This window comes from Neomonachus schauinslandi, chromosome 16 (assembly GCF_002201575.2).
Source record: "Neomonachus schauinslandi chromosome 16, ASM220157v2, whole genome shotgun sequence".
Lineage (NCBI taxonomy): Eukaryota > Metazoa > Chordata > Mammalia > Carnivora > Phocidae > Neomonachus > Neomonachus schauinslandi.
In genome coordinates this window covers 144,290-159,679 of record NC_058418.1, presented here as the reverse complement: position 1 = coordinate 159,679, position 15,390 = coordinate 144,290, and the positions used below count along the sequence as shown (strand labels likewise).

Sequence of the window (15,390 nt, the reverse complement as noted above, 5' to 3'; positions counted from 1 at the left end):
CTAAATCTTTTAACTCAGATACCAAAAGCTCACCTGGGGAAGGGAGAAGTGGTTCTAAAAACCTTATAGTGATGCAGAAGAAGCTGCTGATCTCTTGTTCTAGAGGATGTTTCATATTTCATAGCATACTCCCTGCAACAATGGTAGGAAGCTCTTCTCCTGGGCTAAAAAGACATGCCCTCTAGACACCAGACCCTGTTAGGCAGGGTTACCTCCTGCATTCATATAAGAACTAGGTAGGTATATTAAGTGATAATCACTGGGTATGAGGAAATAGGGATTGGAGACTGGCAACCTGGAGTGCCTGTGCTTTGTCTATGGGGCAGCCATGACTCTGCTTTGATGACCGTGTCCGTGTGGGGTGATGTTGTACAGAGTTTCTCAGGACCTGCAAACCTTCATATCTGCCACAGCCATACAAACTATCAATTAAATATAGGGAAAACTGAATCACAGAGACTTTGTAACTTGTCCAAGAGCATACAACTAATTATCAGCTGGTACATAAATGTACAGTATGTAGCTCCACAGTCTGTACTCTTAACCACCTCACTATCTATAGAACACCTGTGGGAGTGTTATGAACTTTAAATAAAAGAACACATTTTAGGGGCACCTGGCTGGCTCTATCTGTAGAGTATGTGACTCTTTTTTTTTTTTTAAAGATTTTATTTATTTCACAGAGAGAGAGAGCGAGAGCAGGAACACAAGCAGGGGGAGTGGCAGTGGGAGAGGGAGAAGCAGGCCTCCCGCCGAGGAGGGAGCCCGATGCGGGGCTCGATCCCAGGACCCCGGGATCATGACCCGAGCCGAAGGCAGCTGCTTAATGACTGAGCCACCCAGGAGCCCCAGAGTATGTGACTCTTGATCTCAAGGTTTTAAGTTCGAGCCCCAGGTTGTGTGTGGAGATTACTTAAAAATAAAATCTTAAAAAAAATAGTAACACCTTTTACATAGAAGGCATGTGCTTATTTGCCATTCATATATCTTCTTTAGTGAAGTGAGTGTTCAAGTCACTTTTGCCCATTTTTAAAAATTGGGTTGTCTTATTAGGTGTATGAATTTTTCATATATTCTAGATTCAGGTCCTTTGTCAGAATTTTTTTGCAGACAGTTTTCCCAGTCTGTGGCTTGCATTTTCATTTTGTTGATGTGACTATTGAAAAGCAAAAATTAAAAATTTTGATCAAATCCAATTGATTCATCTTTTTCTTGTCATGCTTTTTGTTATATTTAAGAAATCCACCAAATCCAGGGTCACTGTGCTTTCTTCTGGAAGTTTTATTAAGTTTTATGTCTGTGATGAATTTTGAGTTAGCTTTTGCATATGACTTGAGGTAACTTAGAGGTTTGTTACATGTGGCTATCCAGTTGTTCCAGCACTATTGGTTGAAAAGATTATCTTTTTCCCTATTGAATTGCCTTGGCCTATTTTGGTACATGGAACCCAAAAGTACACTTGGCATCTGGCTTCAGGGACTAAGTGGATCTAGGGCTCAAATGATCAGAAGGGCTGCTTCTGACCATCACTCTACACTGCCTTCTTCTGTGGCTGGTTCACAGGACAATCCTCCTGTAGAGTCAAGATGAACATTAGTAGCCCCAGTTTATAGACGCTGAGCCACAAGGGCTTTGTTTTAGATGCTCCAGCACATGCACATGCACACGCCCATGCCCAGCTACACAGACACACGTACATACACACAGCAAGCCAGCTGCCTTGCACAGAGCCCTGATGGGGAGAGCAGAAGTCAGGTTCAAGTCAGGGCCATTTCACTAAATCAAGGACTCTGCCAAAAGAATTCATTTTACAAGGTCTACACACAGGTGACCATTCAGGATAAAAGGGATTGAGTTCTCATGATGAGTGTCTGCCCTACTTTGCTTGCAGGCCTGAGCTCCACATGGCTCAGCTGGACTTGAACTCTAATCCCAAGCAGCCCTTCCATGTTGGTGCAAGGCAGTTGTTACACTCAGGAGGGAGAGCCTGAGCAGGCCGAGGACCCCTGTATACTTCTTCAAGCTGGGAGGACTTGAGCTTCACATAAGTTGGTACTGTGGAGAGATGAAACACTCAGAACCAACAGACCTTTGTTTGCTATGTTCTGGTACCACCAGGGAAATACTGAGGTTCCAATAATTTGGTTGGTGTGTGCAGATCCCTGGTGAGGAGAGTAGGAGACAGAAGACTTCATTCATGCACTGGGAGCAGTGTTTTGAGGTCTGTCTAACCATAGCTGGCCACATGGGTACAAGGAGTTGAGCTCTTGATGATCCATGATCCCTTTTCTTGGAAGCCTGATACCCCAAGGTTCAAATGGACTTTGGGGGGCGCCTGGGTGGCTCAGTTGGTGAAGCGACTGCCTTCGGCTCAGGTCATGATCCTGGAGTCCCGGGATCGAGTCCCACATCGGGCTCCCTGCTCAGCGGGGGGTCTGCTTCTCCCTCTGACCCTCTTCCCTCTCGTGCTCTCTGTCTCTCATTCTCTCTCTCAAAAAAAAAAAAAAATCTTCAAATGGACTTTGGTTCTAACTCCAAGCCCCCCCATGTTAATGGAAGGCAATTATTATACCCAGAAGGTCCAGGGGGTGCCATGATACCTTGGGATGCAGGGAGCACTTAGGCAGACCTGCCACATGCTTGGCTGACCACAAGCCTGCCTGGAATCCTGCCATCCCTCACATGGTCAGCCTTGGGAAACTGGGGGGTCCTGAGTGGAGTAGCAACAGCAGTGCCACCTCCCCTGCCACATGCTGTGGGGTAAACACTGTGCCAAAAGCCTTCATATCTGGGGACCCCTGGGCTCCTGACAGCTGATTTGCTTATTTTCTGACTGTTTCAAGTGTTGGACCAGGAACACATGTGTAGCCCATATATATAGGTTGCTTATATACCTATAAATTTTGTATAGAAGTTTTCAACATTTATAAAATCAAAAGGCTTCACATAAGCATATGGATCTCTCACTCTTGGAAAACCAGAAAATGGGGGCAAATCAAATGTTGATTCCATCCTCTCTGATCCCTGTACCCAGGGACAGCCTTGTCTCAGTGGCAGCAAAAAACAGCAGATGATGAAGACCATGGACACCACACTGACCTAGAATACTGGCTGAGCTACAAAAGTCCTGGACTATAGTCCCAGGGTTCCTGCCTGTGCATTGATGGCCTTGAAGTGACCAGCGCAGGGAGACTACAGGAATCCACATCACCATTAGGTTAGGTTATTTGCTCCAGCAGTGAGCAGCATACTCATCGTAAAGGGTCAGTGTACTCGTGCTAGAGGACAAGATGAGAGTATGCAGGACTTCCTAAGATCTGCAGAGCTGAGTTTCTCCTATGGCCAAAGTCAGTGTCAACAAACTTGGCAAACACTCCATATCAGGGTTGTTTTTTTTTTTTTTCCAGTTGTTTTTTGTTTGTTTTCAAAGAACTATTGTTCATTTTTTCATGCTATAAATTCTACCATGGCTGATTGAAAGCCATTGATGTGATCGTTACTGAATGTGGAGTTGAACACAATTCTTCTGAGTGGGTATGATGTGGCTGAAGCATAGCATCTCCTCTGTTTGCCAGTCTCACTGACTCCCTCACTTCAAAACCAGTGTTTCTGTACCCACTTTGATTCTGCCTGGCCCCTGAAGATCTTATATCCAGCGATAACCTGGACATCAGGGGCCTTACTCATGGATAGGTCCCAGGAGACAGTGGCCCTTGAACTCTACTGGAGAATGTGGGACATTCCCAGGAACAAAGAACCCAACCCCTGCTGCCCAGGAAGGACTAGAGATTGCAATACCCAATGTCCAAAGCTCTGGGCCTATCAGATCGTTCTGGCATCCAGGACACAAGATTTAACCCAGAGACTTTCAGCCTGTCCCAGAAGGCCTTGGGCCTAGACTGCAAGCTGTTGTGTGCCATCTTGCTGTTGAAGTTGAAGTCTCCCACTAAGGCCTTTCTCCCTCTTTATCCTGTTAGAGCCCAATTCTGTTCTCCATCTCCCCCTGCACACGATGGAGATTAAAGATGGCTTCAACGGGAAGGCCTTCCTTTTTTATCACACACTCTGGGGACAGGCAGTTCCAGGGTTGGGTGATTTGGAGACGTCTGCCTTCAGCTCAGGTCATGATCCCAGGGTCATGGGATCGAGCCCCGCATTGCACTCCCCGCTTAGAGGGGAGCCTGCTGCTCCCCCTACTTGTGCTTGCTCTGTCAAATAAATAAATAAAACCTTAAAAAAACCAAAAAAACCCCAATACCTCCAAAAGAGGGAAATACTTCTGCAAGTCCTCAGACTCCATTCAGATCCCCCTGGAGAGAAAGAGGTCAGGGCTATGCCTGAACCACTGGGGACAGGGCAGAAATGGAAAATGAGGCCACCCCAAAGAGCTCCCATCACTCATGTCTCCCTCCAGGGAATGAGAGAGCACAAAATCAGCCTTCCCTGAGTATGCTGAGATGACAGGCTGTGGGGGGACCTGCCAGCTGGTAGAAGTGAGATGGCATCTGGCAGTGACATAATCTGGCAAAGCACCTGGACGGATTAGAAAGTGTGATGTAGCTTCTGAAAGCTTCCCATGTATCTGGCAATCTCCTGGTAGGGGTGTTAGGGTATTTTTCAATTTTTGGCTTATGGCTTCTTCACAAAGGTTCCTTTCACAGAAGTTTTCTCAGGAGTGAACTCTATTAAGGTGAACAAGAAAATGCCCCAGTTAGTTAGTGGTTTTCCACATTTGCCACACTCCTAAGGCCTCTCTTTGGTATGACCTTCATGGTGCCAAGTGAGGTTGGAACTCTGGCTGAAGGCATTCCTATGTCCACTGCACTCAGGTGGCTCTTCTCCAGTATGAACTTTCTGGTGCTTAGAGAGGTTTGAGCTGTAGCGGAAAGTTTTCCCACACTTGTTACACTCATAAGGCTTTTCTCCAGTGTGAACTCTCTGGTGCTGACTGAGGATGGAGCTCTCACTGAAAGCTTTCCCACACTGGCTGCACCCGTAAGGCCTTTCTCCAGTGTGAACTTTCTGGTGTTTAACAAGGTTCGAGCTATAGCTGAAGGCTTTTCCACATTCACTACACTCATAAGGCCTTTCTCTGGTGTGAACCTTCTGGTGCTGAATGAGGGCAGAGCTTTGACTAAAGGCTTTTCCACATTCCGAGCACTCATAAGGCTTTTCTCCAGTATGAATTCGCTGGTGTGGAACAAGGTTGGAGGGGCAACTGAAGGCTTTCCCACACTGGTTGCATTTATAAGGCTTTTCTCCCGTATGACTCCTTTGATGCAGAGTAAGTTTGGAGGTTTGCCGGAAGGCTTTTCCACATTTGCTGCACTCAAAAGGCCTCTCTGTGTTGTGAACTTTCTGATGCCGAACAAGATGAGAGCTGTTAATGAAGGCTTTCCCACATTCATTGCACGCATACGGCCTTTCCCCAGTGTGTATTTTCTGGTGCTCAACAAAATTGGCAATACAGCTAAAGACTCTCCGGCACTGTCTGCACTCATAAGGCCTTTCTGTGTTGTGAACTTTCTGATGCCGAACAACATGGAAGCTGCGAGTGAAGGCCTTCCCACACTGGCCACACTCATAAGGCCGTTCTCCAGTGTGAACTCGCTGGTGCTGAACAAGGGAGTGTTTTCGGGTGAAGGCTTTCCCGCATTCACTGCAACTGTGATGCGGTTTTCCAGTATGAGCTTTCTGATGTGTACTCAGTTTAAAAAGGTGGCTGAAGGCCTTCCCACATTCCGTACACACATGGGATGTTTCTCCAGTGTGATTTTTTTGGGGATGAACAACGGTGGAGTTCTCTTTAGGGGCATTTCCCCCTGTTGGGCATCTGCAGGGTCTCTCTTTGGAGTGAGTGAGCAGGTGGTCTAGGAGCATGAAGGCCTTTAGAAAGCCTTTCCCACAGTTGCTGCACTTGAAGGGGTTCTGCGTGGCATGGACTCTCTGCTGCTGCTGGAAGCTAGAGTTGGGGTGGAAGGCCTCCTTGTGCGTGGTGCTCCTGTGTGGCTTCCGCGTGCTGTGGGTGGCCAGATGCTGCAGGAGGTCATGGCTGTCCAGGACATCCTTAGCACGTTCGCTACTTGTGAAGCGTTTTTCTCCACTCTGCTCCTTCTGGCGCTGGTGAGAGTTTGTACTGAGCCAGAAGCCTCTCCCGCATGTCGCACACTTGTACGGTTTCTGCCTAGGGTATATTCCCTGATGCATAGCCAGGTGTAATATGTCTTTCAAGACCAGGCCACACATGTCACAGGTGTTGGCCTTCTGGGTGGAAGGACATGCTTTAGGGGTCCTGAAATGGAGTGCTCCTTCTACAGAAACACTCTGTTCAAGAGGGGCTTCCTCTACTCCACACCAACAACCTGAAAGCAGAGAAATACTGGTGAAGTGTATATAGGCTTTGTTGGGAGTGGGCAGCCCCTTCACAGATGTGGATTTGACAAATTTAGGAATGAGTCTGTAGGATCAAGTCAGGGTGAGGTAGAGCTTGTGGTGCAGTACTGGGCCCAGGAAAACCACCGAAAGTGAAGATTCAGCACATGAGAACACAGGTGTAAGGTTCCGGCTGGGAGGAGAGGCAGGAACTGCAATTCCTCAGCTTTCAGCAGGCCCCAGATCTCTGATAGGAACAGGGGACAGAGTGGTGTGCACGAGCCCAGGGAAATCCAGCTGCAACCAGGCATCTGGTGCTTAAAGCCTATATGAGGATATGTGCACATCTCATAATACATTGACTGTGGGCTAATGTGGGACATCCCTGTAAAGGGAGGAGTGGAGGGGAATGAGGAAGATGCAGAGATAAGAGCAGTGTCCAGGGACAAAGTAGAAATGGCAAGAATGTGGTGTCTAGGGGCGCCTGGGTGGCTCAGTCGTTCAGCGTCTGCCTTCGGCTCAGGTCATGATCCCAGAGTCCTGGGATCGAGCCCCGCATCGGGCTCCCTGCTCAGCGGGAAGCCTGCTTCTCCCTCTCCCACTCCCCCTGCTTGTGTTCCTTCTCTCACTGTGTCTCTCTCTATCAAATAAATAAAATCTTTAAAAAAAAAAAAAAAAAGAATGTGGTGTCTAGAATGAGGAAGGAAAATGGAGTAAAGTTCGGCTACTGGCCCCAGCAACAAACACTAGTGGATACAGGGCAGGTGCCCAGGACAGTGTGAACCCAGCTCCCATGTCAGCTCTGCTCCAGCTCCCACTCATTAGAGCCAGACGCCCTCCCAGCCTCTCCTGCAGTATATGGAGTTATGTCCACCCTGTTAGGCTTCTTTGTCCTTTTCCGGGTGAGCAACCACACAGGACCTGAAAGTTTTAAGTCCTGGGAAAAAGACAGGGTGGGTGAGTGGCTGGGCCAGCCAAGGGCAACCTACCCTGTGGCAGACCAGAGGGAGCTCACGTCATCTTTGCAACTGGGAAGAAAACTCAATGTTACAAAATAAGCCTCTGAGGAGCATCTCACAGGAAGAGCCCAGTGGTCGCCACGAGTAATAACCACGTCAGTGTCTGTAGTCCATGACATAGCCAGGCTCCTGGAAATGTCTGATGTAAAAAAGGGGGGAAGAACCTGGACACAGAGGTGCCACTGATCTAGACAAACTCAGGCAGCCAGACTGAGACCCCCAGTCCTGAGCCCTTCCCCAGAAAGGGAAGCAGATATTGGGGTCCCTCAGGGAAAGGAGCAGGCTCTGCCTGTGCCCCAGCTCTGCACACACAGCACATAGCCCAAAGGAGGAAGCAGCACCCATGCTCAGCTGTAGGAAGACAGAGCTGTTCCTGGGAGAAAAGGAAGGACAGAGACTAGAACAGGAAGCGGGGGGGTGGGGGGTGGGAGGGCCTTACCCAGTGAGGCCACAAGAGCCAAGTTCTCCAGCATCACATTGTGATACAGGTGCCTCTGAGTCTCATCAAGGAGCTCCCACTCCTCCCGGGAGAAGTATACGGCCACGTCCTCAAAGGTCCCCCAGTCCTGTCATGATGAGGACAGCTAAGTCAGCCAGACCACAGGGCAGCAAAAAAAAACTAACAAAAAAATACAAAGATGAACCCAGACCTAGGCCTGTGACCTACATGCTGCCACCTTTCTGGTGGGTAGTCTCTAACCCCCAGATCACCCCTGCCAACACACTCCTAGGTCACCCTTCTCCCTAAGCTCCAGTGCCATGGGTGCCATTGTCTCCTTGTGTCCCACTGATCACTGTGTCCTCCTTCACACAGCAGGGAGGTGGGCAGATAGTTGCCACAAGTTCTGGGCCTAGTTGTGGGGCCTCACTGCCTCCTACCAGGCAATTCCCCTGGCTTCCCAGACCCTGCCTCCCAGAACAACCGAATTGGGGCTCATCTCACATAGGCCCCCAGGACCAGGACTCCAGTCCATCAATTCATACTCCCTCTGCATGCGCACGTCCATCTTTGTACCACACATCTCCAGACCCCACCACCATCCCATGGCCCATTCTTCCTCCCAGCAACCCTACATACCACTCTGCAGATGGGTGTCCAAAATGTGGCTAACTTGGTGAGGTCAACCAGGATCCCATGCTGACCCAGACTTCCAAAAGTCCCAACTTCCAGAGGTGGCACCCAGCCTTCCTTCAGTTTCTCTAACTGATCCTATTCCTACCTTTAACCCTTAGCCATCCAGGCTGGGCCACAAAGACTTCTGGGACCTCCAGGTCTCTCTGCCTTTATTCATGCTGTCCCCTCACCAGCCTCAGCATTCCTCTTTCCTCCTGATGCACAAAGCCCAGCCCCACCACCTCCCACCCCAGGCCTGGAACACTCCCAGCTGACTGCCACTGAGCTAATCTGCCATCCTGACTGAAACCCTCAGGCCCCACAGAGGGTTGCCAAGAAATGCTGGTGAGCCCATAGAGAGGTGACTAAACAGGAGCCTCAATTCCGCTGTCATGCTACTTGCATCTCCAGTATGCCTCAGCCTCTGTCCCAGGGATCTTGGTCACTCTCTGGACCCTCCTCTCACACACACCTTCTTTCACGGCTCCTCCTCCCTTCATCTGACCTTGTAACACCCACCAACCCTGCCCAATACCCAGGCCAGCCACCCAGTCCTCAGCTGCCCCTGTAGGACATCCTTCACCATAAGCTGAAGATGTCTCCTCTCCAATCTGAGCCAGAGCTCCACCTCAGCTCACACGCTGACTACTGCTGACTGGATGTCTCCAAGCGGAATTCCTCAGCATAACTTAGACCTGCATGTCCAGCTGCCCATTCAGTACCTCCAACTCTAAGTCTTTAGGACATCTCAGCCTCGACAGGGTCAAAATCAGCCTCCTGATCTTCTCTGAAACCTGTTCGACCCAGCAACCTCCCCATCTCAGTCGATGCACTTCAATTCCACCTTCTACTAACTGAGGCCAAAATCCATGGAGATATCCCTGCCTCTTCCACTTCTCTGCACATCATAAAATCTGGCTGGCTTAAAAGACAGATCCAGAATCCAACCACTTCTCCCAACTCCAGTCACCACTCAGGCCAAGACACCATCACCCACCTGATCTAGTAAAAGAGCATCCTTACCGGCCTCCCTTTCTGCCCCCTCAACCTCACCCCCTACCCCACCCTACCTCTCTTTTCCACTCTGCAGCCAAAGGGAGCCTGTGAACACCTGAGTCAGATCACCTTTCTCCTCTACTCCAAACCTTCCATGGCTCCCACCACCCTCAGGCCAAGCTCCCCAGGATGCCATTCCAGGGCTGATTCCTGCCCACCAGACATAACGGAGACCTGTAGTTCCCTGAATACCCCCAGCTCAGCCTCCTCTCTAAGCATTTGCATATCCCGGTCCCTATGCCTGAAACAGCTTTCCATGTCTTGTCCCACTGGATTCCAGAATTGTGAAACTTCCCACATAGCCTCTGGCTAGGACTCAGGACCTCAGGCTTGGGTGATTCTAGGGTCCCAGCAGCAAAGGAAGAGAAGTGAAGGTGGAGGAAAAGAGTGCAGGGACTCCCCACTCCCCTCTGTCGTGGACCCCGGACCATGTGCATGGGGATCCGGTGAGTGAGGGCGGCGGGCGCCCTCCACTCACCCGCGCCGGGTCCACCATCCCCGCCGCCGCCGCCGCCGCCGCCGCCGCCGCCATCGGACCCGGGCAGGCCCTGAGTGCTCAGCCGATCCCTACACCTCCACTGGGCCAGGTGCCCGCCCGCCGCCGGTCGCAATCGGCGCCTCAGTCAAAGGGGACGGAGGGCGAGTGCTGAGGAAGAGGACAACCCCCTTACAGGAGATCGGCTGGTACGAAGCGCGGCAGCTGATCTCATCCTCCTTAGTGTCCTCCCCGGCTGGGTCCCAAGGAGGCGCCTGGAAAGCGGCCCCGACCCAGAGCTCAGGTCCCCAAGGGCGCTGTTTAACGACCTGTCAAGAGCAAAATGAACGTCCACAAGGGAAACGCCGGAAGCCCGGGAGCCGGAGGAAATAGCTCTTCTGTGCTGTGATTGGCTCATAGGTCGCCGCCATTCCCCGTAGCCTTCTGGTCGATGTAGTTTCTGCCCCGCATAGGCCGGGCCGGGGGCGCCCGCAAGTTCCCCTTGGCAACGCCCAAGTGGCACCGCAAGGGGTACTGGGAAATGGAGCCCGAGATTAAGAATGGCAGTGGTGTGTTTTAGCTTCCTCTTAGGGGCTACTCCAGATCTCCTCCCTCAGAGATGCGGGTGACCCGCATTCTGGAGTAGAGGGACCAGCCCTGAGGGGGCCCCTGGGGAACAGCTTCACGTCTGCATTTTCCCCCATCAGAAACTCTGGGATGAGCCTGAACGTTCTGTGCCTTGTCCCTCTTGGGGATTCTGATGCTCTCCCAGAATAAGCTCTAACTCAAAATCCAGTAATGAAATTTGATAAATACTACAACTTTCCTCATGAAAAGTGTTTAGCACAGGGCCAGGTACACAGTGCTGTGAAACTTAGTAAAGGGGAACCTCACTAAAATGGAGTGAAAGGGGGAGCTCTCACTTGGTACCACTGGAAGTCAAGAATTACCAACAGAAGAATCTTCAACAGGAAAGAAATCCTCAATTACAGGCCCCAACAGGAAAAGATGTACATTGCATCTCCTACAAGAAATGAATGGACCCGGCAACTCAGCCAATGAGAAACTAATCACCCTGAACTCTTCTCCAATGGACTTTCCTTCAGAACAGCCCCTCCTAACTTCCTCCTTCCTCTCCATAAAATAACGTTCGTCTCCTTTGTTAGACTTGCCTACAGTTTTGCTGTAGCTTGCATGTCCAGAATTGTAATTCTCACCTATTCCCAAATAAACCGATTTTTGCTGGTAAAGTAACTGTTTTGGGGCGCCTGGGTGGCTCAGTCGTTGAGCGTCTGCCTTCGGCTCAGGTCATGATCCCAGAGTCCTGGGATCGAGCCCCGCATCGGGCTCTCTGCTCTGCGGGAAGCCTGCTTCTCCCTCTGCCACTCCCCCTGCTTGTGTTCCCTCTCTCGCTGTGTCTCTCTCTGTCAAATAAATAAATAAAATTAAAAAAAAATAAAGTAACTGTTTTATTTTTAAGGTTAACACTACTAAATAAATAAGAGAGCTATTGTTGTCATCATCATCATCATCCCAAGGCTCTCACAGCACTGCCAGGGGAGGGTAAATTGGAAACACCTCTCTAGAGAATCATTGTTGACATCTATCAACATATAAAATGCACTCACCCTTGGGGTGCCTGGGTGGCTCAGTCGTTAAGCATCTGCCTTCGGCTCAGGTCATGATCCCAGGGTCCTGGGATCAAGTCCCACATCGGGCTCCCTGCTCGGCGGGAAGCCTGCTTCTCCCTCTCCCACTCCCCCTGCTTGTGTTCCTGCTGTCGCTATCTCTCTCTCTGTCAAATAAATAAATAAAATCTTTAAATAAATAAATAAATAAAAATTAAAAAATAAATAAATGGGGCGCCTGGGTGGCTCAGATGGTTAAGCGTCTGCCTTCAGCTCAGGTCATGATCCCAGGGTCCTGGGATCGAGTCCCACATCGGGCTCCCGGCTCAGCGGGGAGCCTGCTTCTCCCTCTGACCCTCTCCCCTCTCATGCTGTTTCTCTCTCGCTTGCTCTCTAAAAAATAAATAAAATCTTTAATAAATAAATAAATAAATAAATAAATAAATAAATAAAAAAAATGCACTCATCCTTGACCTAGCAAGTAGCCCTATAGGTAATGTTCAAACTTTTTAAAAAGTGTATTCTTGTACTGTGGTAGGCAGAATATAATGACCCTAAAGATGTCCAGGTCTTTATCTCCAGAACATGTAAATAAGTTATATTACATGGCAAGGTGGAACTTAAATGGTAGATGGAATTAAGTTGATAATCAGCTGACCTTGAGATGTGGAGATTATTCTGGATTATCTGAGGTGGCGGGTGGGTGGACAGTGTAATAATAAAGGTCCTTAAAAGTGGAACAGGGAGGGGGCACCTGGGTGATTCATCGAGTTAAGCATCTGCCTCTTGGTTTCAGCTCAGGTCATGATCTTGGGGTCATGCGATCGAGCCCCACATCGAGCTCCATGCTCAGCGTGGAGTCTGCTCAAGATTCTCTCTCCCTTTCCCACTCCCTCCCCCTGTGTCCTTCCACCCTTCTCCCTGCTTGCACGAGTGCACTCTCTCTCATAACTAAATAAAATATTTTATAAACAGTGGAACAGGGAGGCAGTAGAGATTGAGAGAATTAAGATGAAGCCATCTTTCTGTGCCTGTCCAGAAAAAAACAGATCCCTGTAGGCAGGCTCACCACCATAAGACCTACAGTGAGAATGACAGGGTATAGATCATAGGGAATGGAGAGACCAGAACCCAGCAGGCAAGGTCACTGCCACAGAGTGTCACCCCCTGCCCTCCCACTGTGTCCTCAGAAGCAGATGTTGCTATCATCACTGAGAACCACTGCATGCTGGCAGTGACTCATTTCTATTCCCTGCCTCCCCAGCCATACCCCTAGCTTTAAGGTGATATAATTAACCTGGTCTTTACTCTCACACAGTCCAGAGCAGTCTGAGGTAAGAAAGGAAGTGGTCCTTAGAACATTACAGGTGCCATGTGCAGACCTAACCACATCCATGAAGCTGGGCAGCTTTCCCTGAGCTGCCAATAGACACACTGCAGGTCTCCTTGGCCAGAGCAAGTCAGTTCCTGGTCACTATACACTTAGGGCCCCATGGCTTCTCCCTGTCAGAGGAGGGGTCCTGCTGAAAGGTCCTATCTGTCAGGAGGACTTACCTCCATGCTCTGCAGGGAAAGGGCAGCTCCATGAGTGGGCACTGCAAGCTGGGATCAGAAGAGGCCCACCCACGCCCCTTCTGCAGCATTTCTTTCCACTGTGATGCTTCCAGTACTGGCGGAGGCTCAAGCTGAACTAGGAGCCTCTCCCCATGTCACCCATGTCATGGCTTCCATCCAGAGTGCTTCCCTGGTGTGTAGCCAGGTGTCTTTGAAGTCATGTGCATGCGTGTCACTGAGGTAGGCTTTCCAGCTTTCAGGGCTGCCTGGTGGTCCTAGCCTGTGACCCCAGTGGTACAGATAAACTCCGCTCAGATAGCACCCCCTCCTCCACTCCATGCTTCATGATGACCTTGGCATGGGTTGGGTACTTCTTCACAAGTGTGTGTCTGGCACACTCAGGAATGATTCCATGGGCTCCAGGGCAGGGCAAAGAAACTGATATGTGGGTGAGAAGGGAGCCCAGCCAGGCCACAGCACAGGGGTGCCTGCCCATGGACAAATCCACAGGATAGGTGCATGCAAAGGAGAGGCAGCTTCTCCCACTAGCTTGTCTGCAAATGGGATTCTCTCAGGCCTCAGTGCTAGTGACAGGAGTGCCAAACTGGGTGGAAAGCTGGTAATACTAGGGCTCCAAATCCCGAGGGGACAAATGCCCACCCACCTCTAAAATCCTACATTTCAGGATACGTGAGCTACGCGGGGAATGTGCTAGTTTCCTATTGCTGCCATAACAAATTACCATAAACCAACCGAGTGGCTTAAAACAACAGAAATTTACTCTTCCAATTCTAGAGGCCAGAAGTGTGAAAGTAACTTAGCTGGGCTAAAATCAAGGTGTTACCATACTGTTTTCTTCTGAGGCTATTAGGAGAGAATCTGTTCATTACCTTTTCCAGCTCTTTGAGGAAGAATGCATTCCTTGGCTCTTGACTTCCTTCCTCACAATCACTCCAACCTCTTCTCCCTCTCCCACTCCCCCTCCTTGTGTCCCCTCTCTCGCTCTCTCTCTCTCTCTGTCAAATAAATAAATAAAATATTTTTTAAAAAGGGGGGGTGGCGCCTGGGTGGCTCAGTCGTTAAGCGTCTGCCTTCGGCTCAGGTCATGGTCCCAGGGTCCTGGGATCAAGCCCAGAATCGGGCTCCCTGCTCAGCAGGAAGCCTGCTTCTCCCTCTCCCACTCCCCCTGCTTGTGTCCCCTCTCTTGCTCTCTCTCTCTGTCAAATAAATAAATAAAATATTTAAAAAAAAAATCACTACAACCTCTTGCTTCTGTTGCTGCATCTCCTACTTCCTCTTTTGACTTTCTTCTTCCACAAAAATGTGGTTTTTCACTGACATTTAATTTTCAGATAGCAGAGGAACCTAAAACTTTTTTTTTTTAAGGGGGAAGTAATTTCAAATTATAATTACTACTATTTTTTAAAATTGTGGTTAAATATATATAACACAATATTTGTCATTTTAACCATTTTTAATTGTACAATCCCATGACGTTAATTACATTCATAATGTTCTAAAACCATCACCACTACCTATTTCCAAAAGTTTTCCAGCACCCAAACAGCAACTCTGTACCCATTAAACAATAACTCCCCATCCCCCCCTGCCCTGGCCCCTGGTAACTTCTAATCTACTATCTACCCCTATGAATTTGCCTATTCTAGTGATTTGATTTAACTACTCTTGTCCTTTTGTGTCTGGATTATTTCACTTAGCATAATGTTTTCAAGGTTCATCCATGTTGTAACACTTATCAGTACTTCATTCTTTTAATAGGTGAACAGTATCCCATTGTATGCACATGACACATTTTGTCCATTCATCTGCTCATGGACTCTTGGGTTGCTTCTACCTTTTTAGCTATTATGATTAATGAGCAATGAACACTGGCATACAAATATCTGTTTTGAGTCCCTGTTTTCAAATCTTTGGGTATGTATCTAGGAGTGAAACTGCTGGGTGATATGGTAATTCTATCTTTAACTTTTTGAGAAACTGCCAAACTATTTTGCATAATGGCTGCACCATTTTACATTCCATCCAGCAGCATATGAGGTTCCCATTTTTCCACATTCTAACCATTCTTTTTCTTTTTCTTTTTTCATGATAGCAATCCTAGTAGGTTTGAAGTGGTATCTCATGTTTTGATTTGCATTCCTCTAATGACTA

At 49.0% G+C, this 15,390-nt stretch overlaps 2 protein-coding genes across 2 annotated transcripts in view; one reads left to right on the top strand and one right to left on the bottom strand.

The window, feature by feature from the left end:
• ZNF584 (zinc finger protein 584) overlaps positions 1 to 15,390 on the top strand; it is a 57,900-nt gene that overhangs the window by 33,328 nt on the left and 9,182 nt on the right. The window lies entirely within an intron of this gene.
• On the bottom strand, positions 4,744 to 6,207 carry LOC110581933 (zinc finger protein OZF-like). Its single transcript, XM_021691860.1, has one exon. The coding sequence runs from the start codon at positions 6,205 to 6,207 to the stop codon at positions 4,744 to 4,746; it is 1,464 nt and encodes a 487-aa protein (XP_021547535.1).